Source organism: Natator depressus, chromosome 8 (assembly GCF_965152275.1).
Source record: "Natator depressus isolate rNatDep1 chromosome 8, rNatDep2.hap1, whole genome shotgun sequence".
In the NCBI taxonomy this organism is placed as follows: domain Eukaryota; kingdom Metazoa; phylum Chordata; order Testudines; family Cheloniidae; genus Natator; species Natator depressus.
Window position 1 is genome coordinate 30,522,830 of NC_134241.1, and position 23,452 is coordinate 30,546,281.

A 23,452-nucleotide genomic window follows, 5' to 3' on the forward strand; every position below is an offset into this window, starting at 1 on the left:
ATGAGGCACCTTGCTATCACCTGCCCATAGCATGAGGAAGTCTTGTCTGTGCCTGCCTGGGGGTCAGCTCCCCAACCTCACATGCCATGAGCAACACAAGCACTCCGCTCTGGGCCTCGTTGGCCCTGCAGTCACTCTACAGGTTCGCGATAGGCACAGTCCAACCCTTGAGCCCTCCGAGTGACCTGCCCCTGTTCTACTGGACATGCTCAGATTTACAGACTCACTGCTCCCAAAGGAACACCACCCCCCAGCTTACCAGATAGCCACAGAACTTAAATAAGTTAAAAGTGAAAACAAGTAAAAACTTATTTAACACAGTGATACCAAGTAGATATGTTCATGTCTTACAAAGAAAAGCTCACCCAAAGTCCTGCCAGCATTTTACAGCCTGGCTTGGCTGTGATCTTCTGTTCCTGAGACAAGTCATGCTGTCAGCTTGCCTGCTAGGTGAAAGATGCTGGATATCTCTTGGTACTTTTAGAGGTATCAGGACAGTTCTTTATTCTTTTTCAAGAACAGGATGACCCCTGTTCTTTTACTTGTTTTCACTATCAACTTGTTTTAAGTGCTGTTGTGATCTGGTAAGCTGGGGTGTCATGTTCCTTTGAGAGCAGCGAGTCTGTAAATCTGAGAATGTGTATTCCCTCTCATTGATTTTGTAAGCTTTTAATCGGCATCTGGCTCTGTATGCAAATAGGCTTATGTTGTGAGAGACAAAATGCAGAATGCTCAGACAGGTTGATAAATGTCTGCTATCTCCTGTTAGAAAGGAACTAGTTTGACATGTCGGCTCTTTGAGAAGATAATTTCCAGTATAGATACATAACTTGCTAAATATTATCCATACATTTTGCATGATTATGACGACCATTGGGTTACTGGCTCTTAATAGAGACTTTTCATACCACCTTTTGGTGAAGTTAATATGCTTTTATCTGACCCAGGGGATCCATGTCAAATGGCACCAAGAGGATTTTGTATCAAACACATTGTTCAGTTTAATAGAAAAAGTTATGTATGTTAATGGCACACTCAGCTGAGTAGATGATGAGTAAACTGTGTAAAACTGCTCTATTCAACTTGGATAGTAACAGCCACATGGCACGGATCTGTCTTTTTGTTTTGTTGGAGTACCATGTACTCTAACTGCACTATGATGCTGACCCAGCAAAACACTTAAGCAGGTGCTTAATTTTAAGCACATGACCAGTCCCCATTGACATCAGTGAGACTACTCATGCTTAATTGTCTTGCTGGATCAAGGTGCATAGTAACAGTAATAATCCATGATGAAAATGTCAACTGATTTGATGTATGCAGTGTAGTTGTAGCCATGTTGGTCCCTGGACATTAGAGAGACCAGGTGGGTGAGGTAATATCTTTTAATGGACCAACTTCTGTTAGTGAGAGAGACAAGCTTTCAAGCCACCCAGAGATTGTCTCTCACCAACAGAAGTTAGTCCAATAAAAGATATTACCTTGCCCACCTAGTCTCACTGCTTTGATGTCTACTATCTTTATTGAATATTAATTTTCAGCTATTAAAATATACGGGGGGTCATGAATATAATGAAGTTTTATTGTTACATTGAAGTTTCTTGATGTTGAGTTAAAAAACCCCAGTGAAAAGCAAAGCTTTTAAAAATGAGGGGTTTTTTATGCACATTTGTGTGAATAAAAAAAAAATAAAGGCTTCATGGTTTGTTTTGTTTGCTCATTCAAAAGTTCTCACTTTCTGGAGAAAATAAACTCATTTGCAAGTAGAAATTAGACCTATTCTGAGTGAAAAGTGAAAGCGTGATGAAGAGTTTTTGATGTGGGAAAAAAAAAAAATCTGTGTTCACAAAAACAATTTTAAGGTACAAGGTGTCACCTGAAACAAATTGGTCAACATTTCAGCTCAGTGCCTCACTGAAAAGTTTTCAACAGGTCTGCACATTTATTGTCATTCTTTTGTTCTAAGGTTTGTTGAAACCTCTAAAGCTACATTCAGCTTTGATCTCTTGCTGGATGGTTTTTATAGACGTGAGAGGAAAGTGCAGTTAAAGTGATGTCTCCTCAGCCTCATTCACTGTTTTACTATATTCTGTTTGCTCACTTTAGACTCAACTTTGTAATGAAAATAATACTCAGCGTTCTTGATTAATAATTATTTGATAGTATGTAACATCAAGTCTTTCGGAAATATCCCTGTTCTTTACCTGTAGCCACTCAGCTTTTCTTAAAGTTGTTTGTTTCTAGTTCATGTAGTGCTTTCTCCCAAACTTTCCTGGAAACAGTACTCATAAATAAAATATCAATTTGTTTGAGCTGGAGATACAGCAGACTTTTCATTTCATTGGGGTTGTTCAGTTGAAAATGAGGACAGAAATTGGCTCAGCTCTTAATATCTGGAACTTCTGTTGCAGATAGGAGTCTTCTCATTAGATCCATTCTTAAAAGTTTTTCCATGTCTGTTGAGTGGGTCTCTCTGAAGCGTTCACATTTACTTAACTTTTGCTATCAAATAATAAATGTTTCTTACCCGTATTTTACTTTCTGGACATGTGTGAATCCTTTCATGTCTCAAACGTTCCCCTCAGAACAATTATGGTAGAAAAGCAATCTTACTCCTGTCAAACAAACAAACAAATGAAACACACCACAAAAACAAAAGCAACCCAACACCTCAACAGAAAATAAACCCAGCTTGATTTAATACAGCATTTCACTTTGTAAAGAAATATAGGAGTTCTTTGCAGTCTTCCATACGTGGAGTCAACAAGTATTCACAGACCAGTGTCCCTGGCATTGAGCAACACTCCAAACTTAGCTGAAGACAGGTTAGCATTTTATCTCAACTGGTTTGTCATTTATGTGTGAAGTATATTGGTAAGCAGCGAAGGCATCAAAGATGTTGAGGAGTCCTTGGGGCATGAGAGAGAAATCAAGAATACTAAGGTGATGGAGACTTCTGCTATTAAAGCTGAGAAAGGAAGAGCTTATTGTGCTTCACTGTTTCAGAGAGGATTTATTTCAAAATAACATTGACTTATTTTTTCCTTTTCATAAGAGAATATTTTACCTTTCAGAATGCAGGGACATTCTGCTTCCAGTGATTACAAAAGAACTGAAAGAACTACTAGAACAAAGGGAAGAGCAACAACTTCAGCTTCAAGAGAAGAAGTACTGTGTAGAATTACTCAATAGCATCCTGGAGGTCCTCAGCTATCAAGACACAGTAAGTATTGATGAAGATGTAGATGGCTCAAGCCTACAGCGGCTGAGCTGATTAAATTGTAAAATATTGATGCTGAAGAATCTCATTTAAATGCTAAATATAAGTTGATGGCAAGTTAAACTCATCAATATTTCAGGGGTAAAATTCTATAGCAGTGAGGGTATGAAAGGTGAGATACTAAAATCTAGGGCTTTTTTTCTTCTCAACTTCTGTTTAATATTCCTTGAGTAGTCAGATGTTGTAAATCAGTAAATCAATCTCCATTTATTCCAGCTGAGGCTTGGGCCTGTCTAAATTAATTTGTTGAAGTTAATTGTAGACTAAGGTGGTGAAGTATACTAGAATGTTACCTAGATATTTATTCTAAAGTTCATTTTACCCATTTATAAAACATCTTCCTCTTTTCTAAAATTATTTTTTAAAATATTTACTAAATACAGAAAAAGTGGTACTTACATTACATATATTGAACAAAGCTTTCAAAGAAAGATTCAGCTTCATTTACTGTCAGTCAGCTTCCTCGTATACTTGGGTGTTACTGGAGACGATGGTTCTGCTTGGTGTATAATGGGACGTTGCTTTGGCATAGGATCTATTTTTTGTAGTTGCTGCTTTTCTGTAATCTTTGAACTCTTGTTCTCTAGCTGACTATTAACTCTGCAAAGTGTTGTTTTCTGATGCACTGTGTGAAGAATGTACAACAGCGAGTCCAGGTCAGAATGTAAGTGGAGGACTGTGCCTTACTTTAGCTGTATGTGTATTCCTTAATTAAGAGCACACTTTGATGGGCTCCTTTGTGTTCTGCAGTGGCTGGCTGGATATACAGAGAGGATTTGCTGTTGCTTTGGATGTTTCTTATGGAATGAGCACATAAGTACCTGAGTTGGGAGCGCCGGAGCCTCCATCAGGCATAGATGCTTTATCTTGAAGAGTTGTGATTTCTGTTAGATTAATCTCTGTAAGGCTACATCTTACACTACATACCACTGGCAGCGGTGTGTGGGATATGTGTAGCTACACATTGCAGTAGAAAGTGGGCTGCATCCACGCTGTGGTGGGTAACTACATGTGTCTGTGAAAGGTTCTGGCAGAGGGGATACAGCAGGGAAAGGCTTCAGCAGCTCCCAGATGTCTACCCCCTGTCAGAGCCTTCCCCCACTGTCGGAGCCTTGCTCCCTGGTGGGGAAGGGCTCGAGCAGCATAAAGCTGCTGGAGTCTTTCCGAGATGCCACAGCCTTTCCATGTATCAGGGAAGGGTTCCAGCAGTGGGAAGGCAGCCAGATGCTCCTCTGCTAAAAATACCAATGTGGACGTGGTGCCTTGGGCGAGTAGAGAACTGTGTAGGTTAGTTCTCAAGTTCTTACCTACAGCTTTCAGCCATGTTTTAGCTCTACTTATCTAAGCTGTGCCTTGCTCTCCACACTGATATTTATACCCAGGCTAGGGGGCCTTTTTGAGTATGTACACTACATGTCACTGAAAGAAGCGTGCAGTGTAGACATGCCCTCAATGGTACAGTGATGTTTCCTGAGGGCATTCAGGGTCATTACGTACCTTGCTACCACCTTCCAATAGTGTGAGGAAGCCTTGTCTGTGCCTACTGTGGGTCAGTTCACCAACTCCACCAGCCTCTGGCAACACAAGCACTACCTTCTAGGCTTACACAGGCCCTGCGCATTCCCTTTACAGGTTAACAATATATGCACACATCAACTCGTAAGTTCTCCAAGAGTCCCCCTGGAGTGCCCAGCCCCCTATTCACTGGACACTTCCAGAATTCCCAGATCCTCTGCTCCCAGAGGAACCATACACCCAGCTCACCAGTTACACATTAGATCACAGCTACACAGCACTTTGTACGTTTACAGTAACAAGAAGTTTATTTAACAAAGAACAGAGATTTGAAAAGAAGCAAGTAGAATGAATGGAATCAAAAGGTAACATAAAATAAAATCATAAAACACTGTCTAGAGTGTGAGCGTAACTAACATGATATTCCCCCGTCGCATAAAGCTCTCTCAGAGTTTCTCTCCCAGCGTCTAAGAGCCAGACTGATGTGATGCTCTGTTCATAAGACAAGACAGCTGCCGGCTTTTCCCCTTGGTGAAGGATAACTGCGTGCAAATTTGCACCCCCACATATAGTGCCAACGATCCATTGTCTTCATTTGTAAAATGGGTTAATCTCCAGCTGCTTCCCCACCCCACCCCCAGCCTCCCATGGAGACTTGATCCGTATTTTGCTTAGGCTGTAAGTAGGTGTTCATTGCGAAGTATACACCACTTTATCTACCTGTCTCTTTACGTTAGCATGTCTTGCCTGAAAGAAACTTGTTCATCACCTTCTGATGACCAGCCCCAAGTCACAGACCTTGAGAACATAAATGTCTGTGTATATTCACAACTCCATACATGTTATCTGTACAAACGTTTCATAATGATTATGAGGACCAGCATGACACATGCTTACAGACGAGACCTAACATGACATTCTTTAGTGGACTTGTATTGTACGTATCAAACCCAGGGCATCCCTGTAACCCTTATGAACTCCTGTACTCTCTGCCAGTTGGCACCAAGAGAACCCTGGGTCTCAGACTCTGGGGATAAAGACACATTTATTTTACTCTGATTTTACCTTCTCTCATTTAAGTGGGGCCATTACCCAATGACACAGTCACCACTGTACATTGGTTGTATAGTTCTGTAGTTCTCAAAGTATGATAGGCACTTTAGGCCTATTTGTAAGGGTGAAAAGTTTCAGGTATTTTCAGGGGTTTCTTATTCTCTCATTCTCGTTTATTTCATGGAGGAGCTAAATGATAGTTAATTGGGTTTGTGGAAAAACATGAAATGTAAAGAGGGAGTTATCAAAGGAGATGGTGAAACTTAATCTACCAGAGTTTCACCAAAGCAGGGGATTACAGGCTTATGAAACTCTATGGTGAGCAGAACACAAGAATGAAAAAGGATGGGTACGTGTTCTGCACAAACTTATTACATACCTCAAGTCATATATTTTAAATAGGTTCATTTTTTTTCAAATTAAATCACTCCATTTCAGTTCTAGGATGCTGCCATGTTAAAGGTGAAAAGTATTACTTTCATAATTTCTAACATTTACTAATATACCCGTTGTCAAAGAGTTTAGGAAATGAGAAGTCTAGGGTCACTTGTTAATCCTTTTGAAGTATATGTAGATAATGAAAAAGCAATTTTCCTCTCTAAGCCTTTTATTTCCTTTTGAGGTAGAGAGGTGTTGAAGTATTAACAAAGAAAGGTGAAGCTTTAGAACATCTGACTTGTTAACATTTCATTCTGATTCTGATAATAGAGCTAAAATTTCAAAATGGTTTTCAGATTCCTCTCTTGAAACAGAGTTCATTTCAGTATACTTTGCCAGAAGCTGGGAATGGGCGACAGGATGTATCACTTGATGATTACCTGTTCTGTTCATTCCCTCTGGGACATCTGGCATTGGCCACTGTCAGAAGACAGGATACTGCGTTAGATGGACCTTTGGTCTGACCCAGTGTGGCTATTGTTATTGTTATGTTCATGTGCTGAGTAAAAGGTGGCTTTGAAAATTTGCATCTTGAAAAGATCTTGTTTTTGATGTGAAATGAATGTTTTTAACTTTATGAAAATGCAAAATTTGAAAACACTCAAATTTAAACTGATATCTCTGCAGTTGTTCCTAAAACTCAGCAGGTAAATAAACTGCAAAACTGATTAAACAAACATGTTCTTGTTTCAGTGGAATGTAATATTTTATTCTCTTTGGTTTTCCATGTTTACTGAAACTCTGGCAACTGTGTGTGCTCAGCAATTTTGAAAACCCTTGAAAACTGCTTATTTTAGATTTTACTTCAGAATACTTCAGTTCTAAAACCATTTGAATACTAGCGTGCTGCTGAAAGTTTAAAGAGCAGCTAGACTTTTAAATCTTGCCTTATAGAAAATTGATGATAATGGCAAATTGGTGGCTACTCTTGGCCAGTTTTAACAAGTAAAATATCCTAGGATTGATCACCTTGCATAAGAAGTACCTTGTACAATGTGCACAGTGTTCTGCTCCTTAGACGGGTGGATTCGACCTGTTCAGATCCTGGCCTTGTCTACACTGGCAATGGTGCTTAGGGTAGTATATCTACAGTGAAATGCAGGTTGTGTCCACACTGAAATATGTAGCTAAGTATGGTAATGAAAGGCTCTGGCAGGGGGAAGTAGTGAGGAAAGTCTCCAGCAGAAGGATGCTGCCATAACCTTCACTGCTGTCTCCTCTCTGCCAGGGCCTTTTCCTGCTTCGGGGGCCTTTCCCTGTGGCAGGGAAAGACACAGGCAGTGGGATGCTCTACTGCTAAAAGTAGTGTAGACAGGGGAAGCATTGTTTGGGCGAGTATAGAGCGCCATGTAGGGTACATGATGCTATGGTTCTGGCATGTCTTTACTCACCTAAACTGTGCCTGACTGTCTGTACAGCTATTCACACCTGTGCTAGAAGGCGTACAGTGTATGTACTCTACACACCACTGTAAGTGTGTTAGAGAACCCCGAGACACAAGTGGGAGCAAAGGTTTTCGAAGGCTGGTTCTGTTCATTGGTTCTTGACTTCTGTGGCTCTTGAGAAGCCTCCCAGTTAGCTGTTGCCTTTTAATTTTTCTTGGGAGATAAGTGGGATGCCTTTAGCAATAAGATTAGGTTGATCCAGTTCTCGTTTTGACTCTGAATCTATGCAGAGTTGAGGTTAGGACCATATAATTTGGAGCAGATATACCCCAAGCTCTACCTTCTGCAGACATGTGGAATGTTGTTTCCCACTGTATAGCCACTGAGTGTCTTCTTCGTGAATTATTCTGCAATGCTGAGAGGTGGGTGGGTTAAATACACTGTAATCCTGGGATAATCTTTAAAGAAAAATGAAATGAATGCCTGTACTCAGCAAGAAAGTCTCTACTCACCCATTTTTTAGTCATTGAAATATGACCTTGAAATAGAAACACCATCTTTATAAAGATCAACAATCGATATGTCCTGGAGGCAAACTTAGATACTTGAGAATTTTAGTAGCTGTTCCATTTCAGACCTCTGATAGGAACAAAGATTACATAACAGCGATGTTCTATTTCTCAAAATTGAAAAGTTAAAAAATTGATTCTGTATTTTTGAAAATATTAATGATAGTTTTAGCAATGGGTTTTAAAACTTATTTTAATCTTTAGATACTATTCTAAGGGGTTTTTGCTATTTAAGCACTATCAATGTGCTTCGACCAATACAAATTAGATGTCCAATGACATAACAGTCCAGGCAAAAGAGAAAATGTGTCTACACAGTGTAGGAGTTGCTCACAACAATACACTCGGTGTATATTTTAATAGTAGATTTGTGATAGCATTTTTACATATTTTTCTTTTCACACATGGTTAAAATAATAAAGTATGATTTTAATATTACTTAACTGTAATTTATCACCTCTGAGAACTGGCTTTGCCTTGGCCAGATGAGATCATGCCAATCGGAGACATTTAATTCTCTAAAAATGGAAACAAAAACCACCAAAAGTGCCATTCTTTACATGGATGAGCAGGATACATGTAATAAGTATCCAAAATAAAATATTATTGAGGAAATACCTGAAAGCGAGCAAAGGGAGGACAGCCTTTCTTTTAAACACTGCACACAAGATTTGCAGATCAGGAATATCTATTTTTTTAAAATATGCTTGATGTCAATAAAAATGTCAAATTTACCTTACAAAGGATCAGATCCTGCAGCCATTGCTCCTCTCTCTCTCTTTTTACTCAAACAAGTAGTCCCGTTGATTTAGATGGGACAGTGTCACTTTCAGGGATGCAATACAGACCAGTGAGGGGTTGTCACCTCCTACCCTGCTACTTTGGGTGCCTCACAATGCTTTGCTCTTGTGGGTCCGAAGCTGGGCTGCTCATAAACAGCCTACCAGCGGGCAGGTCACACCCTGAGTGTCTGTGTATAGCTACAGCCCTGGTCCAGCAACCCTGACCCTAGCAGCCTGTCAGCAATACAACAGCCACATTCTGGCTTCCAGCAGCCTTGGTTACTACATACTCCCAGTCCTGGATTTTCCCAAAAATGTGTTCTGCACTCTCCAGCCCTCTCTGGAGCAGTTTGGATATTAGACGTCCAATCCCCCTGTAAGGGGTCAATATTCAACAGTTGGCTACTTCAGTTGGAGTTACCAAACAATTCAGTTTAAACACAGCACTGGATTAGTTTTGATTTAAAAAAAATCAAACAAGCTTATTTAACTACAAAGAGAGACTTTACGTGAGTACAAGTATAAGGTATTAAAGTCAGAAATAAATAAATAGACGAAAACACGATCTAGTCGCTAAAATTTAACAACCCCGGCTTGATTCAAGATAAAGTCCTTACAACATGTTTCCAGCAGCATTGCTAATCAATTTTTCTTGTCAGGATACCTTCCAAAAGTCAAAAGGATGGTTCCTTTGTCATCTTAGTTGAGAAAGAGAAAGAGAGAGTGGAAGATAGGGAAAGATAACCTGGGGTATTTTTGCCCCTCATTTTTATGGTCCAGTCACCTTTTACTGAGCGTTACCCCTAGATAAAGTTCCTTCCGTCTATGACGATGGAGACATGGAGTCTTGTGGTGATAGAGGTTCCATGTTGTTGTTTGCTAAAATGCAGATCAATCTGTTCTTGCACCCACTTCCTTGCCAAAGAATGGCTTCTTGACCAGTAATTGCCAGTCAACTGTGACACCTGGCTAGAGGCATCAGCTTGTCCTTTGCCTTTAAGAAATGAGTTTACTCCTCTTGCTTTCCCAAGGACCCTGTTTACTACTTGAGATAAACCCACATATCTTCTTTAGCTTAGTCAGGGCTACATGGGTTCGAATGTATGCTAACCTCACCATACAGGGGAAATTAATAGCTTTACATATAATGTTGCTGCGTACGTTTCACCATGATGCTATTGACCAGTGAGGAGTTAGTTTTCAAATGATTTCCCACAAGCCATATTGTGTTCAAAGAATATTACAATAGTATGTAGGGTGTGTGTATATATGGGTGCGTTCTGTTACAGACAGTTGACGTGGGGAGGACCAATCACATAAGTAAGAAAATTTTCATTTTTAATCCAAAAGCCATTTTTATCAAAGTTTAGATGGGGAAAAAACTGACCAGGTCTAAAACTAGGCATGAATTTGGCTTGATCATTGAAGTGTGAGGTTCTGCCGGAATCAAAACACTGCCACTGCTGTCCATCTAAACTTTCACATAGTAATAGATGAGGTATCCTGTCCTGTTAGTTTGGTGCTTTGATGTCTGGGGCCCAATTTAAGGTGGTTAGGTATGAATTTCCTTTCTTAGATGTTTGTTTTTACATAGCTACAGTGTTCTATTGTTCTTTTAAATTAATGGATGCTTATGTATGACCTGAGGTTTATCTTGATGATATTTTTGTTTAAGAACATAAGGTGGGATTTTCAGACGTGCCTAAGGGTACATCCACCCAACCAAAAAAAACCCCCAGCAGCAACAAGTCTCAGAGCTCGGGTCAACTGACTTGGGCTTGTGATGTGGGGCTCATGCTACAGGGCTAAAAATAGCAATGTTTGGGCTTGGGCTGGAGCCCAGGTTCTGAAACCAAGCAAGGGCGGGGGAGGTCCTGAACATCTATACTCCTATTTTTAGTCCCATGACATGAGCCCAAATCAGTTGATCCAGGCTCTGAGACTTGGTGCCATGGATCTTTTTTTTTCGCTGTGTTAAATGTACCCAGAGTGACACAAGAGCAGCAGTTCCATTTACTTGGAAAATGGTTTTCAATTGAACTTCTGCTCTTAAGTCACTTAGGCATTGCTGAATCAGTAACACAGTCACTTAGGCTGAGAACAGCCACGGTTCCACTGAGAACAGCTCCATTCATTAAGAAAATTTTGCAGCTGGCTTCAGTTTCTCTGGTTAAAAATTCATCCACTAAAATAGGATTACGCCTAAAAATCTAAACTTTATTTGAATTGCGTGGATATTTAGAGAATGAAAAATAATTCCCTTGACATCTAAAGTGAAGTTGTTTCAGATAATTAAAGAGTAAACAAGGTATTGATATTATAATATGGTCGCATGTTTCAGCTGCTCTTCCCTTATCTATTACAGCCTCTGCAGCATATGGCTCATAGAGATGCTTTTCCTTACTCTGTTTGACAATACTTTTCATATAATGCCAAATTCAAGTTACATTTTGCCTATGAAAGACGCATTGAATCTGAAAGATGAAATAAATTGACTGTGTTCCCTGACTGCCCTTAAAGGAGCAAGCTTTGTTGTTTTCCTCGGCTGTCTTGAAAAGCTGTTGTCTTTTTCCTGCTCAACTGCTTGCAATTGTATATAATTTATAACATTTAATTTGTTCAGTCACTAGGGGTTTTATAACTGGGCTTCATTTTGTTTTCTTTCTTTCTTTCCTTCTTTCTTCATACATTTATTCCATTTAAACACACACACACTCTCTCTCTCTCAAAACTGGACTTCACAGACTTTTTAAAAAAAGCCAGTGTTGATTGTACTAACAGAGTTATAATTCCCTCCCAGCACACACTCACCAATACATATGTATAATCTCTTTCACACACATTCACATGCAGATTATCTCATGATCATTTCCCCCATTGTGCTATTTTAGCAAATCCATGCACACACTTAGGTAAAAGTGTGTGTGTGTGTATGCATTCTTGGTAGGGGGTGGGAAGGGTAAGTACCCTAGAAATATACACTAGCCTTGAAAAATTCTAGGTACTCAGATGGAATATGATTTTCCCTATTACTTGGGTGTGTCAGGGGCACTAGTATCTGTAGCATATCTGCAAATATATGTCCTATATGCTGGCATCTCAGCGACACCATGATGGGGGGAACTCTAGCAAAGAATGTAAATATAGGAAGGAGTCACAGAAGAGGTTAATACCTAAAATGCTCCTTATCAGCCTATTGTGAAGTCTCTGCTCTAAGAAAACTAACAGCAGTTTTGATGGGGGCCTGAGGAAAGAGTGCAGAAGCAGGCCCAAAATAAACTGAACTTATAAAAAATAAAGGAAGAATTGCATGTACACTGGTCCTGTGTCATTTAACTTTGGGACGTTGAGTTGAAACAATTCAGGAAGGCTAGTCTTCCTCTTAGGATCCAATGACCAAACAAGAAGTGGCAAATGAAAACATCCTGTTCTGGTGGTTGAACAATTTTTTTCAATGAAAAATTAAATTGAAAAATGATTTTTCCAAAACAATTCTTACGGGAAAAAATCATTGTCAAATTAGTAATTTTTCAGAGAAATTTCAAATGCAATTGTTAAGAGGAAAAACATGAAACAAAATTTTAGGAATTTTCTTTCCAAATAATGAGGAAAACACATTTTCTCTCACTTTAACTCTTCCTCCCACCTTTTCCCCGTGGGAAAAAAAGGAAGGGGGAAAAGTGAGAAGAAAAACCAAAACATGAGAAGCAAAATTTTCATTTAAGAGTTGAAAAAAAAAAAAGTGTTTTAACAAAATGAAAACTGGTAATTTTTTTTTTTTTACACTTTAAATGGAGAAGAAAAGATTCAGTCTAGTCTTTAACCTGGAAACCATTTGAGGTCACTTAAGATTAGTCACTTCATACCATAAACTGTAAAGCCTGAAAGTAATGGGTGTTGCGCACTTCCCTAAAATAACTAGCCATGAGTAATACTATCACGTTTTCCCATATTTCATTTTTAGAGATGTCCATGTGTATTTGGACTATGCTGGGCCAGATGGGAGGGTAAATGTATTTCTTGGGAAAGACTGGATCAACGGCACATCTGCCTTGAGGGGGGCCGGGAGGGACTTCAAAGATCACTTCAGGTTAACTTTAAAAAAAAAAAAAATCTCTACTTTGGTTCAGTTTATCATGCGTAAAACGCACCTGGCATTGAGGCTACAAATCCTCACCTCTCTCTAATTCTGTCTTCCCCATTCAGCCGTGATAGACCTGCTTCCCCTAGGCCCCAGTGAACAATTGCTGTACTCCAGCAGCAATTTCAAAGCTCCTACCCTGGGAGCAATGTCCTCTTACCTTCATGATAGAAGTGGGCATATAATAAAATTGGATGCACTATTGTACATAAGTAATTGTATGTATCTGTACTGTATTGCATCTGGGAGACCCATATCCTATATTTAGCTTTCCCCCCCAATTCAGGTGAACTGTGGCAGCTTACAATCAGCTCAGCTTCCCCCTTTACACAGATTACTAAAAAATAATTTAAATGATAAAATGTAGGTCTAGAAAGACTTAATAGATGAAATCCATCAACTTCTAGGTGCAGGGTTTAATCCCCAGAAAAAGATGTCCCATATAATATAAAATATTAATCGTCTACTACCCTAGAATTTAGATAAAAGGCAAATAAATTCAAATTTAAGCCATTAAGTCTCAATTTAAATAAAATATTGATTTACATTAAATAAAAATTTTTAAAAAGCTGAAACTTGAAAAAAAAAATCAATTCAACCCATCCAGTTTAGAAATTGAAAATATTTGAGTGTTCTATTCCATCTTCCTGGCAGTCAGAATTGTTGCCTTTTGCATGCTGTTCTTACGCTCTATTCATTCTAGTTTTAAATGTCTCAAACAATGGCCCTTTCTACAACATGGAAACAACGATAACCTAATTAACATATAGATATATAGGTAGGTGTGTGTTAATTTTCTGTTAAGAGTAAAGTGTCTAATTAGATATTTCCTATGAGGCATTTGGGAAGGACGTATCCACAGATAGATCTAACTCCGCACACACTTAGTGGCTAGGGAAAAAGGCTCTTTGGAAGACTCTGAAGGAATTCAGTAGCAACATTAGCATGTGACGCGCCCTCTGGAAACTTCATATGTGCCAGCCTAACTGGGAAGTCTGCCAAACAACCAGATGCTAGTTTTGGAAAGATACCTACCCCAGCATGGAATCTGGCACTTCAATTGCTCATCAAAGAGACTGGATGAGTGTTACAATGTGTTTAGGTAAGTGACATTAAGTACAAAGATATTGTTTGTAATTTAATAAAATGTGAATATATTAAATAGTTTTAACTTCTTTAAGCCCTAAGTGGGTTATGATATTGTTTTAGTGTTGGTTTGTTGTTTTATTACTAAACATCACATTTGAGATAAAAAGAAAAGGAGTACTTGTGGCACCTTAGAGACTAACCAATTTATTTGAGCATAACACCATCCTGGCCACTATGGATGTAGAAGCCCTCTACACCAACATTCCACACAAAGATGGACTACAAGCTGTCAAGAACACTATCCCCGATAATGTCACGGCTAACCTGGTGGCTGAACTTTGTGACTTTGTCCTTACCCATAACTATTTTACATTTGGGGACAATGTATACCTTCAGATCAGCGGCACTGCTATGGGTACCTGCATGGCCCCACAGTATGCCAACATTTTTATGGCTGATTTAGAACATCGCTTCCTCAGCTCTCGTCCCCTAACGCCCCTACTCTACTTGCGCTATATTGATGACACCTTCATCATCTGGACCCATGGAAAAGAAGCTCTTGAGGAATTCCACCATGATTTCAACAATTTCCATCCCACCATCAACCTCAGCCTGGTCCAGTCCACACAAGAGATCCACTTCCTGGACACTACGGTGCTAATAAACGATGGTCACATAAACACCACCCTATACTGGAAACCCACTGATCGCTATTCCTACCTCCATGCCTCCAGCTTTCACCCTGACCACACCACACGATCCATTGTCTACAGCCAAGCTCTGCGATACAACCGCATTTGCTCCAACCCTCAGACAGAGACAAACACCTACAAGATCTCTATCAAGCATTCTTACAACTACAATACCCACCTGTGGAAGTGAAGAAACAGATTGATAGAGCCAGAAGAGTTCCCAGAAGTCACCTACTACAGGACAGGCCTAACAAAGAAAATAACCGTCGCCTTGAGCCCCCAACTAAAACCCCTCCAACGCATTACCAAGGATCTACAACCTATCCTGAAGGACGACCCAACACTCTCACAAATCTTGGGAGACAGGCCAGTCCTTGCCTATAGACAGCCCCCCAACCTGAAGCGAATACTCACCAACAACCACATACCACACAACAGAACCACTAACCCAGGAACCTATCCTTGCAACAAAGCCCGTTGCCAACTGTGCCCACATATCTATTCAGGGGACACCATCACAGGGCCTAATAACATCAGCCACACTATCAGAGGCTCGTTCACCTGCACATCTCCCAATGTGATATATGTCATCATGTGCCAGCAATGCCCCTCTGCCATGTACATTGGTCAAACTGGACAGTCTCTACGTAAAAGAATAAATGGACACAAATCAGATGTCAAGAATTATAACATTCATAAACCAGTTGGAGAACACTTCAGTCTCTCTGGTCACGCGATTACAGACATGAGTTGCGATATTACAACAGAAAAACTTCAAATCCAGACTCCAGCGAGAGACTGCTGAATTGGAATTAATTTGCAAATTGGATCCAATTAATTTAGGCTTGAATAGAGACTGGGAGTGGCTAAGTCATTATGCAAGGTAACCTATTTTCCCTTGTTTATGCAAGGTAACCTATTTCCCCTTGTTTTTTCCTATCCCCCCCGCCCCCTCCTCAGACGTTCTTGTTAAACCCTGGATTTGTGCTGGAAATGTCCCACCTTGATTATCATACACATTGTAAGGAGAGTGATCACTTTACATAAGCTATTACCAGCAGGAGAGTGGAGTGGGCAGAGAGAAAACCTTTTGTAGTGATAAACACCCATTTTTTCATGATTTGTGTGTATAAAAACAAACTTCTTCTGTATTTTCCACAGTATGCCTCCGATGAAGTGAGCTGTAGCTCATGAAAGCTCATGCTCAAATAAATTGGTTAGTTTCTAAGGTGCCACAAGTACTCCTTTTCTTTTTGCGAATACAGGCTAACACGGCTGTTACTCTGAAACCTGACATTTGAGATAAGTAATTTAAAGAAAAATAGCAAAGTGCAACAAAGGAAAAATGTAAGGATCGAAGGAAAGGAATGTGCATGAACATACGTCATCCATGAGGCAGCAGCTATAGGATGTTTTACCAAGATGAGAACTGTTTGGTTACATTGTTAACCTCTAATAATATGTACATAAATACACAAAAACACAATCATTAACTACTAATATGTCTCTAAATTTTGAATGTGGGTCAATTAGCCTGAAAGTTCTTAACCCTTTTTGGCCCCGTATCACACCTGGAAACCCTAAGAATAGAATATTCAGATATCCTTAGCATTGGCCTAACTCTGCTCTCATTGAGGGTGGTGGTAAAAGTTCTATTGACTTAACTGGGAGCAGTTACGCCAAGGTGTCATGCTTTTGGAAATCCTAGCCCTGGATTCCTGAAACGACAGAATCAGGATTGCGCAAATAGTTTTTAGAATCTTCTCTTTAATTTAAAAATGGTTCTTCATGTGTATTATAAGTGAAAATAGCAAAAAGACAGGAATGGCACTATTTTAATTAAATCTCACATTGAATGAGTTTTGTAGTATGAGGTCTTTAATAATCTGTGAACTTCAGTTGTAGGACGAAGTCGTATGCCATGTGTTCATGGCTATGATAAAGATTCACAGAATTGTTATATAATTGTTTTAAAAATCACTGACATGTTGTATGACACTCTTTCATAAGATGACTTGCTTCTACTCTAGTCTGTAGTGTTCCATTATTCAATATAATCTATAAGAAGTCTGTTGACCCAAGACTCTGTGGCCTATTTAAATAACAGTTAGATGTAACAATCATAACTTATTATAAACGATCATCTTCAACTATAATCTATGCATAAGATTTCCAGGCATTTTAACTCCATGTTAATTTTGAAGCATTTGCATTGTTCCTCTAAGATCATTGGAGATGAAAGAAATTGTCAAGGCTGATTCCTCACTCTGGCACTTTGAGTGCAGAAGGTGGGGGCCTGCAAGGATTCTAAAAATTATTACTGGCTACTCCAGGCTAGTATTAAACTCCCAAGGTTACAGCTTTTCTCTGACCTTGGATGGGTAGATGCTGCCACCACCCAAGTGCGAAAAAACCCCAACCCCTTTGAGAACCCAGGAAGGAGCAGTTGGGAATTCCTTCCTGTGGGGTACCTTCAAGCCCCTTCACCCCCTCCCCACCCCCCCGGGAAGAGCTGAGGAAGAAAACAAAGGAAATCAGCTGCTGCCACCAGCTAATTAAACAATGTGCACAAACCTCTTAGGACACAAAAAAACCCAATCCTGTTATTAAAAAAGGTAAATTTTATTAAAACAAAAAAGAAAGAAAATGCATCTGGAACATAGGCTATTGCTAGATTTAAAAAGAGCAAATATAAGAATTAAGCATCAAGAATGGTTTTCTTGAGGTCCAGCTTAATGGTTGCAAGCAAAACAAAAGCATTTGGGGGTTAGCCCAGAGTTGTCCACAAGCTTTACAGAAATAAGAGGTAAACCTAATCGCGTCTTTCTAGACAATTTCTGACCAACTTACATATCTGGTGTTTCAAATTGAGTAGTTTTAGGTATGATCTGGTGATTTTCATACCTGGTTCACAGTTTTTTACAGCATAGCTTCAGCCCTGTTTTGCTCTGTCCCCTCTCTCCGGAGAACAGACAGACAGGGAAAGATTTTTTTCCCAATTTTGAAAAGTTATAGCCCTCCCATTGTCTCTTTTGGTCAGGTGCCCACTCCGTTCCCTTTACTTACGCATACGTCAGACTTTTCAATTTATAGAAAAAGCAAGTAGAGAACAGCTACCAAGAGGGATTCTCTAGCTAACTGGCTGACTGGGTGCCCACGAAAGGGAGCTACTCCCCCTCTCATTTATCACAGAAATAGTTGAGTAAATCTATATTTTTTACAGAACCCAGTTGTTCAACTCAAACACTAATAGATTTGTTTGCAAACACTCAGAAAATTCATTCAGTACTCAGAATAAGTATTGCAAATTCATGAAGGATATGCTGTATTTTCATAGTCAACAAACGTGGTTTAAGTGCAAAATGGAACTAAGCCTTAACTATGGAGTCATAACCAGACCCTCCTTAATAAGCAATCTCTTATTGTGCGTTATTATAGATAGTATCAATGATGCTGCAGACCATACTGAAATGTAATAATGGGAGGAGACTGGATTGTGAGGACATTTTGTTCAGCTCCCTTCTTTAGGAAAGGAAGCATGAGGGAGAAAAAAGGAACGCATTGATAGTGTCAATTAGTGGCTAACTCTTTTGGCCAGTGATTGATTTTTTTTCAAGGAATAGAATATACTCCAAGTCTTTTCCCTTATAGTTTTTATAAAATCATTAAGTGTCAGTTCACTATTAGTATATCTACAACTATGATAAAATGTCTCACTATTTCTTCTTTCTGGGTCTCAGCTCTACTTAATTCAGTTTAAAATGTCCTTTTTCAATACATGCCTTGTTGTGGCTGGCCAATTCCTCTGTTTTCAAGTGCTTCCAAACACATTGTTTGAAAATAAACAAAATCAAACCACATTCCCAAAACTAAATTGTAAATCCTACTGGTTAGAGAGAAACAAAATCCTTTGATGAAGTATTTGCCTCACACGGTTCTAAGAAGAGAGAGCCAATAATTGTAAAGTACTGTAATTTAATGGACTGAAGGTAAGAGTCTTTCAAGGAAAGCATTCCCAAGTGCAGTAAAATAAAGTATGCCTTTCCACAAAAAAAAAAAAAAAAAAAAAGCAGCTGCCCTAAGGTTTCAGCATGCAAAGATCTGGAGAAAGTTTAGGTTTTTTTCAAAGATATTGTAGAAACTTTCTATGCATATCACATCGTGATCATCAGTTTTATAGTATTTCAGTTTTTTCAGACTTCCACCGGAAAGTAAATTTATGAAGCATTATAAAAATTCACCCAAGAAGAAATGAAGATGTAAAAACATGGATGGCACAGTAAATGCAATAACAAGCTAAAAATAAAATATTTCATAGATTGAAAATCCTTTTGAGAACTGACAAAATAATTCCTTACATTTTTCTGGAATGAGCACGAGACAAATTACTACAAAGCAATTTCAGCCTATAAATATGGATGAACAGGGAGGCATGTTATTGACACATAAGTCAATAATACTGCTGCTTTTGGAACAACTGTGGTTTTGTTAAAGAGAAGTGTGATGGTGGCATTTTTGGATTAGGATTAGTGCCCCATGATAGATAAATAATTAAAATAATGCAATAGATGATATCAGATTATTAAACTGTAGAGTTAGGAGGTGTCTGAAAAAGTGTGGTATAACATCCTCACCTAGGAAGGAGACCTATGCCTAGAAAGACTATCAAAGGAATACAAAAAGTGTAAGACATTAAAGAAGAAACTGCAGTAGAAATGTTGGTAATACTATTATTTCAAAAAAAAAAAAGTCTGCTACTGAGTATCAGAGGCAATGACAGCAGTGAAATTGATTACAGGAGGGGGGAGCTCATGCACCGTAGACCTAAATGTTCCCATATTTCCTTGGCCATTTGAAGCAGTGTGAATACATCAGTATTCTAGAGCTCTCAATATTTAATGCTGCAATTTTTCCACATAAAAGTAGTGAAGTTCAAGAGTGAAGTTTTTCAAGCCTAAAAAAGCCTGCCCTTTTTTTCCCAAAATTATAGTGGTAATCAATACATTGGAGAGAACTATGATTAATATAAACATCTTGAATTCTAACAGGGGACAAAGCATAAAACACCTCGTACAGCACGGCACATAAAAATTCCATTTGAATTGTCAGTGTTGAACTCCACACTCTGTAATTTCATGACAAGAATTCTAACCAGGAGACTACTAAGAAGTGCTGCAATTCCAGCAGCAACACAGGGTGTGTCTTCTCTGGGTGAAAACAAAACAGTCTCTGCAGATTTTATGAAGTAACATTGAACACTCTAAGAAATTAACAGATATTATCCAGGTCTGATGCGGGTGCTTATGCGGCCAATGCTCTTAAAAGGTAGTAATTTTGCACACCTTCACTGGAGTGTAAAAAAAGGTGCTCAGCAATCAAAGAACTCAGAGATGACCTTTCCAGCTGCTGGGTGTGAGGTGTGAGGTTGTTCCATAGTCAAGTAATAACACACACTGGTGGACAGGCAAAGTGTGTTGATGAAAACTAAAGTTTGGAAGATCCTTAAGAGTCTGTATTGTGAGTTATTTATTTTATTTCATTTAACTTATGCTCTGGGTGAATGTTAGATGCCTTAGCTCTATGGTCATTTTACTTTTCAGCTGATATAAATGAGAATTGCAAGGAATAGGGGATTTTTCAGTTTAATTCCATTTTTTTTAACTCCAAGTTGCCTCCACGATCCTTTACTAATGCACACTTTAGAAACTTGACATAGCAGCACATCTTACCATGGAAAATATGTCACAGTGTACTAAGTCACAGTGTACAAGGATAACTACTTTTTTTCTTCAAGAGTAGATACACACTACTGTTTAGAACAAAAAACAGTGCTAAATCTTTACACTCTCCCTTTGTACAGCAATATCAAATGTTGTGTGCTTCAAAGCAAGACCTATGCGGCTAAGGGTGAATAATTGAATTTGGGCATCAATGAGCAGGCAGAAGATGTTGGAGTACATTCAGAGAAGGAAAATACCTACAGCAGGGGTTCTCAAACTTCATTGCACCGTGATCCCCTTCTGACAACAAAAATTACAATACGACCCCAGGAAGGGGGACCAGAGTCTGAGCCTGCTGGAGCCCTGTTGCCCCAGGTGGGGAGGCCAAAGCTGAAGCCTGAGCCCCACCACCCTAGGCAGGGGCCAAAGCCCACGGGCTTCAGCCCCCTGTCCAGGACTGATGCCCTTGGGCTTTGGCCCTGGGTGGTGGGGTTTGGGCTTTGGTCCCGGGCCCCAGCAAGTTTAATGCCAGCCCTGGCGACCCCATTAAAACGGGTCGTGACCCAGATTTTGAGAACCGCTGATCTACAGAAAGGATTGAAAAAGATGATCACACTTGGCTATAAATACAACAGTGTACATCAGGAGCATGATCTGGAGGTATATGAAAAATTTGCCATGAGGATAGATTATCAAAAGCTAATGATCTCCTGGAATGTAGATATGACATTAAAGTAGTGCTAGTAATTATGAAGAGTGTTGAAGTAAAAGAAAAATAAATAGGATGCCTTCCATTAAAATAAAGGAGCTGCTGAAAACAGTAGCATCTGTAGCTGGCAGATGTTTTCATTACAATGCTGAAAAACAGATCTCTGCATATATTCTCAGTACTATTGTAATCTCCATGTATGTTGCTTAGTGCTAGCCACATTTATCAAGAGCAGAACAGCACCGTCTAAATTCTGAGTGTGACAATAAGAGCAACTCTTTTAAGTTTTCTAATAAATGTATGTATTGAGTTTTTGATTTATAATATAAAAAGCTTATAGCAATTATTTAAATAATTGTACTTCAGGTCTGGAGCAAAACCATTATTCTCACTTTAGTACAATTTACTTTTGTCATTTAGACATATTTAGCACAATTTCAATATTATGTAATAAGTTTTCTTTCAGATATGCATACAGTGTATACATTTTCTGCTGTACTTCCATATCACAGGAAGTATCATGCTATGAAGTCATTATCAGTCATTGTAGAACATGTGATGCACTTAAATAGTAGTTCCACACCAAAAAACCCCACATTAAGAGAACATTATTAAAGTTTCAGAGGCAAGCCTCAAAAGTTAGTAAATGCCAAAATTAAGGTTGCCTGTACAACCTTAATTTAGCCCCCTTGTGCATATCTATTATAATAGTATTTAGTAGGATTGCCAATGGTACCTTATTTCTTCATCTCTGTACAACGAGATTGGGAGTTGCTGAGTGCTGCAAAAAAGCAGCAAGAAATATTCTGGCGAATGTAGGCTTATTATTTTATTATTTTTATTTTATTGTATTTATTATTGATGATATCAGGAGGAGGGGTCGGGTGGGGTGCTAAGAAAACTGTCCCTTATTTTTGGCAACCCTAGTCTTTGCTTCCATGATTGCATACTGTTTTTCCAACAGGACCTCTGCCTCCTTTAGTGTACAGGATAGAGCTGCTCTGGGATGAATCCGGGTCTGTAGTGAAGGAAGCTGTTGTCTCTATTACCCTTGACTCATTTGTTGCTGAAATTGGATGGTGTGTATTTGGCAGGGGATTGCAGGATGAAAAAGAATGGTCTCATGATTAAGGCAGTTGAATGCTGGCCTGGAGTACTGGATTCTATTCCTGCTTCTGCCACAGAGTTTGTATGTGATGCTAGGTTAGTTAGTGAAACCAGACTTTTAACAGGAGTCGCCAGTTGTGTGTTCCACAGTTTCTGGATGCCTGTGTTGAGACCCTGGGGTCTGGTTTTCAGAAGTGCTAAGCACAGTTGAAGCTGAAGTCCATGTGTGCTGTGCTTTGACCATATAAAGTGCTATATATTGCTAAATATCTGAAAAATCGGTACCAGGCATCTCAAATTGGGCACTTAATCTTAGTGGCTACCTATGAACTTATTCTCTCTGTGCATCAGTTCCTCACCTATAAAATGGGGATAATAATACCATCTCATCTCACAGGGGTGTTGTGAAAATAAATTCATTCATGTTTGGAAGCGCTCACTATTGTATCTGATGAGAGCCATAGAACAGCCCATGAGGAAGTTGTTTGTTCCTTCTGCAGAGCAGGGTTTGAATACTGTGGCCACACAGGGAACAATGAGAATAAAACAATATTGAATAGCTGCTCATTTGGTGAGCACCATCTGGAGGTCGGGGGCCCTGTGGAAGAAACAGTATGTAGCCAAGCAATTACAGACTGTATCATACTGCATATGCATAAGGGGGGGTGATTAAGATTCCACAGGCAACCTAAGTTCTGACGTTTCCTAACTTGAAAGGGTTTGACTTTGCAAACTTTTCCACCATATATGAGTGTATGCTGACTGAATACAGGCCATTGCAAAATTCTACACTCCACTCTGCTGCCATGTTTCAAACTTAATTTCCAGCATCTCTGGTTTTGGATGTTATTGAAGTGGAGATACCTAACCATACTGTAACAAATGGATCGATAGTGGGTTGTGGTAGTGGATAATGGTAGGTGAAATTTGTCAGATGAATAGTTGATTCACCCAGAAATGCAGTTTCGGTCG

At 39.2% G+C, this 23,452-nt stretch overlaps 1 protein-coding gene across 1 annotated transcript in view; it reads left to right on the top strand.

The window, feature by feature from the left end:
- DOCK2 (dedicator of cytokinesis 2) overlaps positions 1–23,452 on the top strand; it is a 449,812-nt gene that overhangs the window by 131,074 nt on the left and 295,286 nt on the right. Inside the window, exon 16 of the mRNA XM_074960680.1 lies at positions 3,075–3,223. Within this exon, the coding sequence (XP_074816781.1) occupies positions 3,075–3,223 (149 nt within the window). The remainder of the gene's footprint in view (positions 1–3,074; positions 3,224–23,452) is intronic.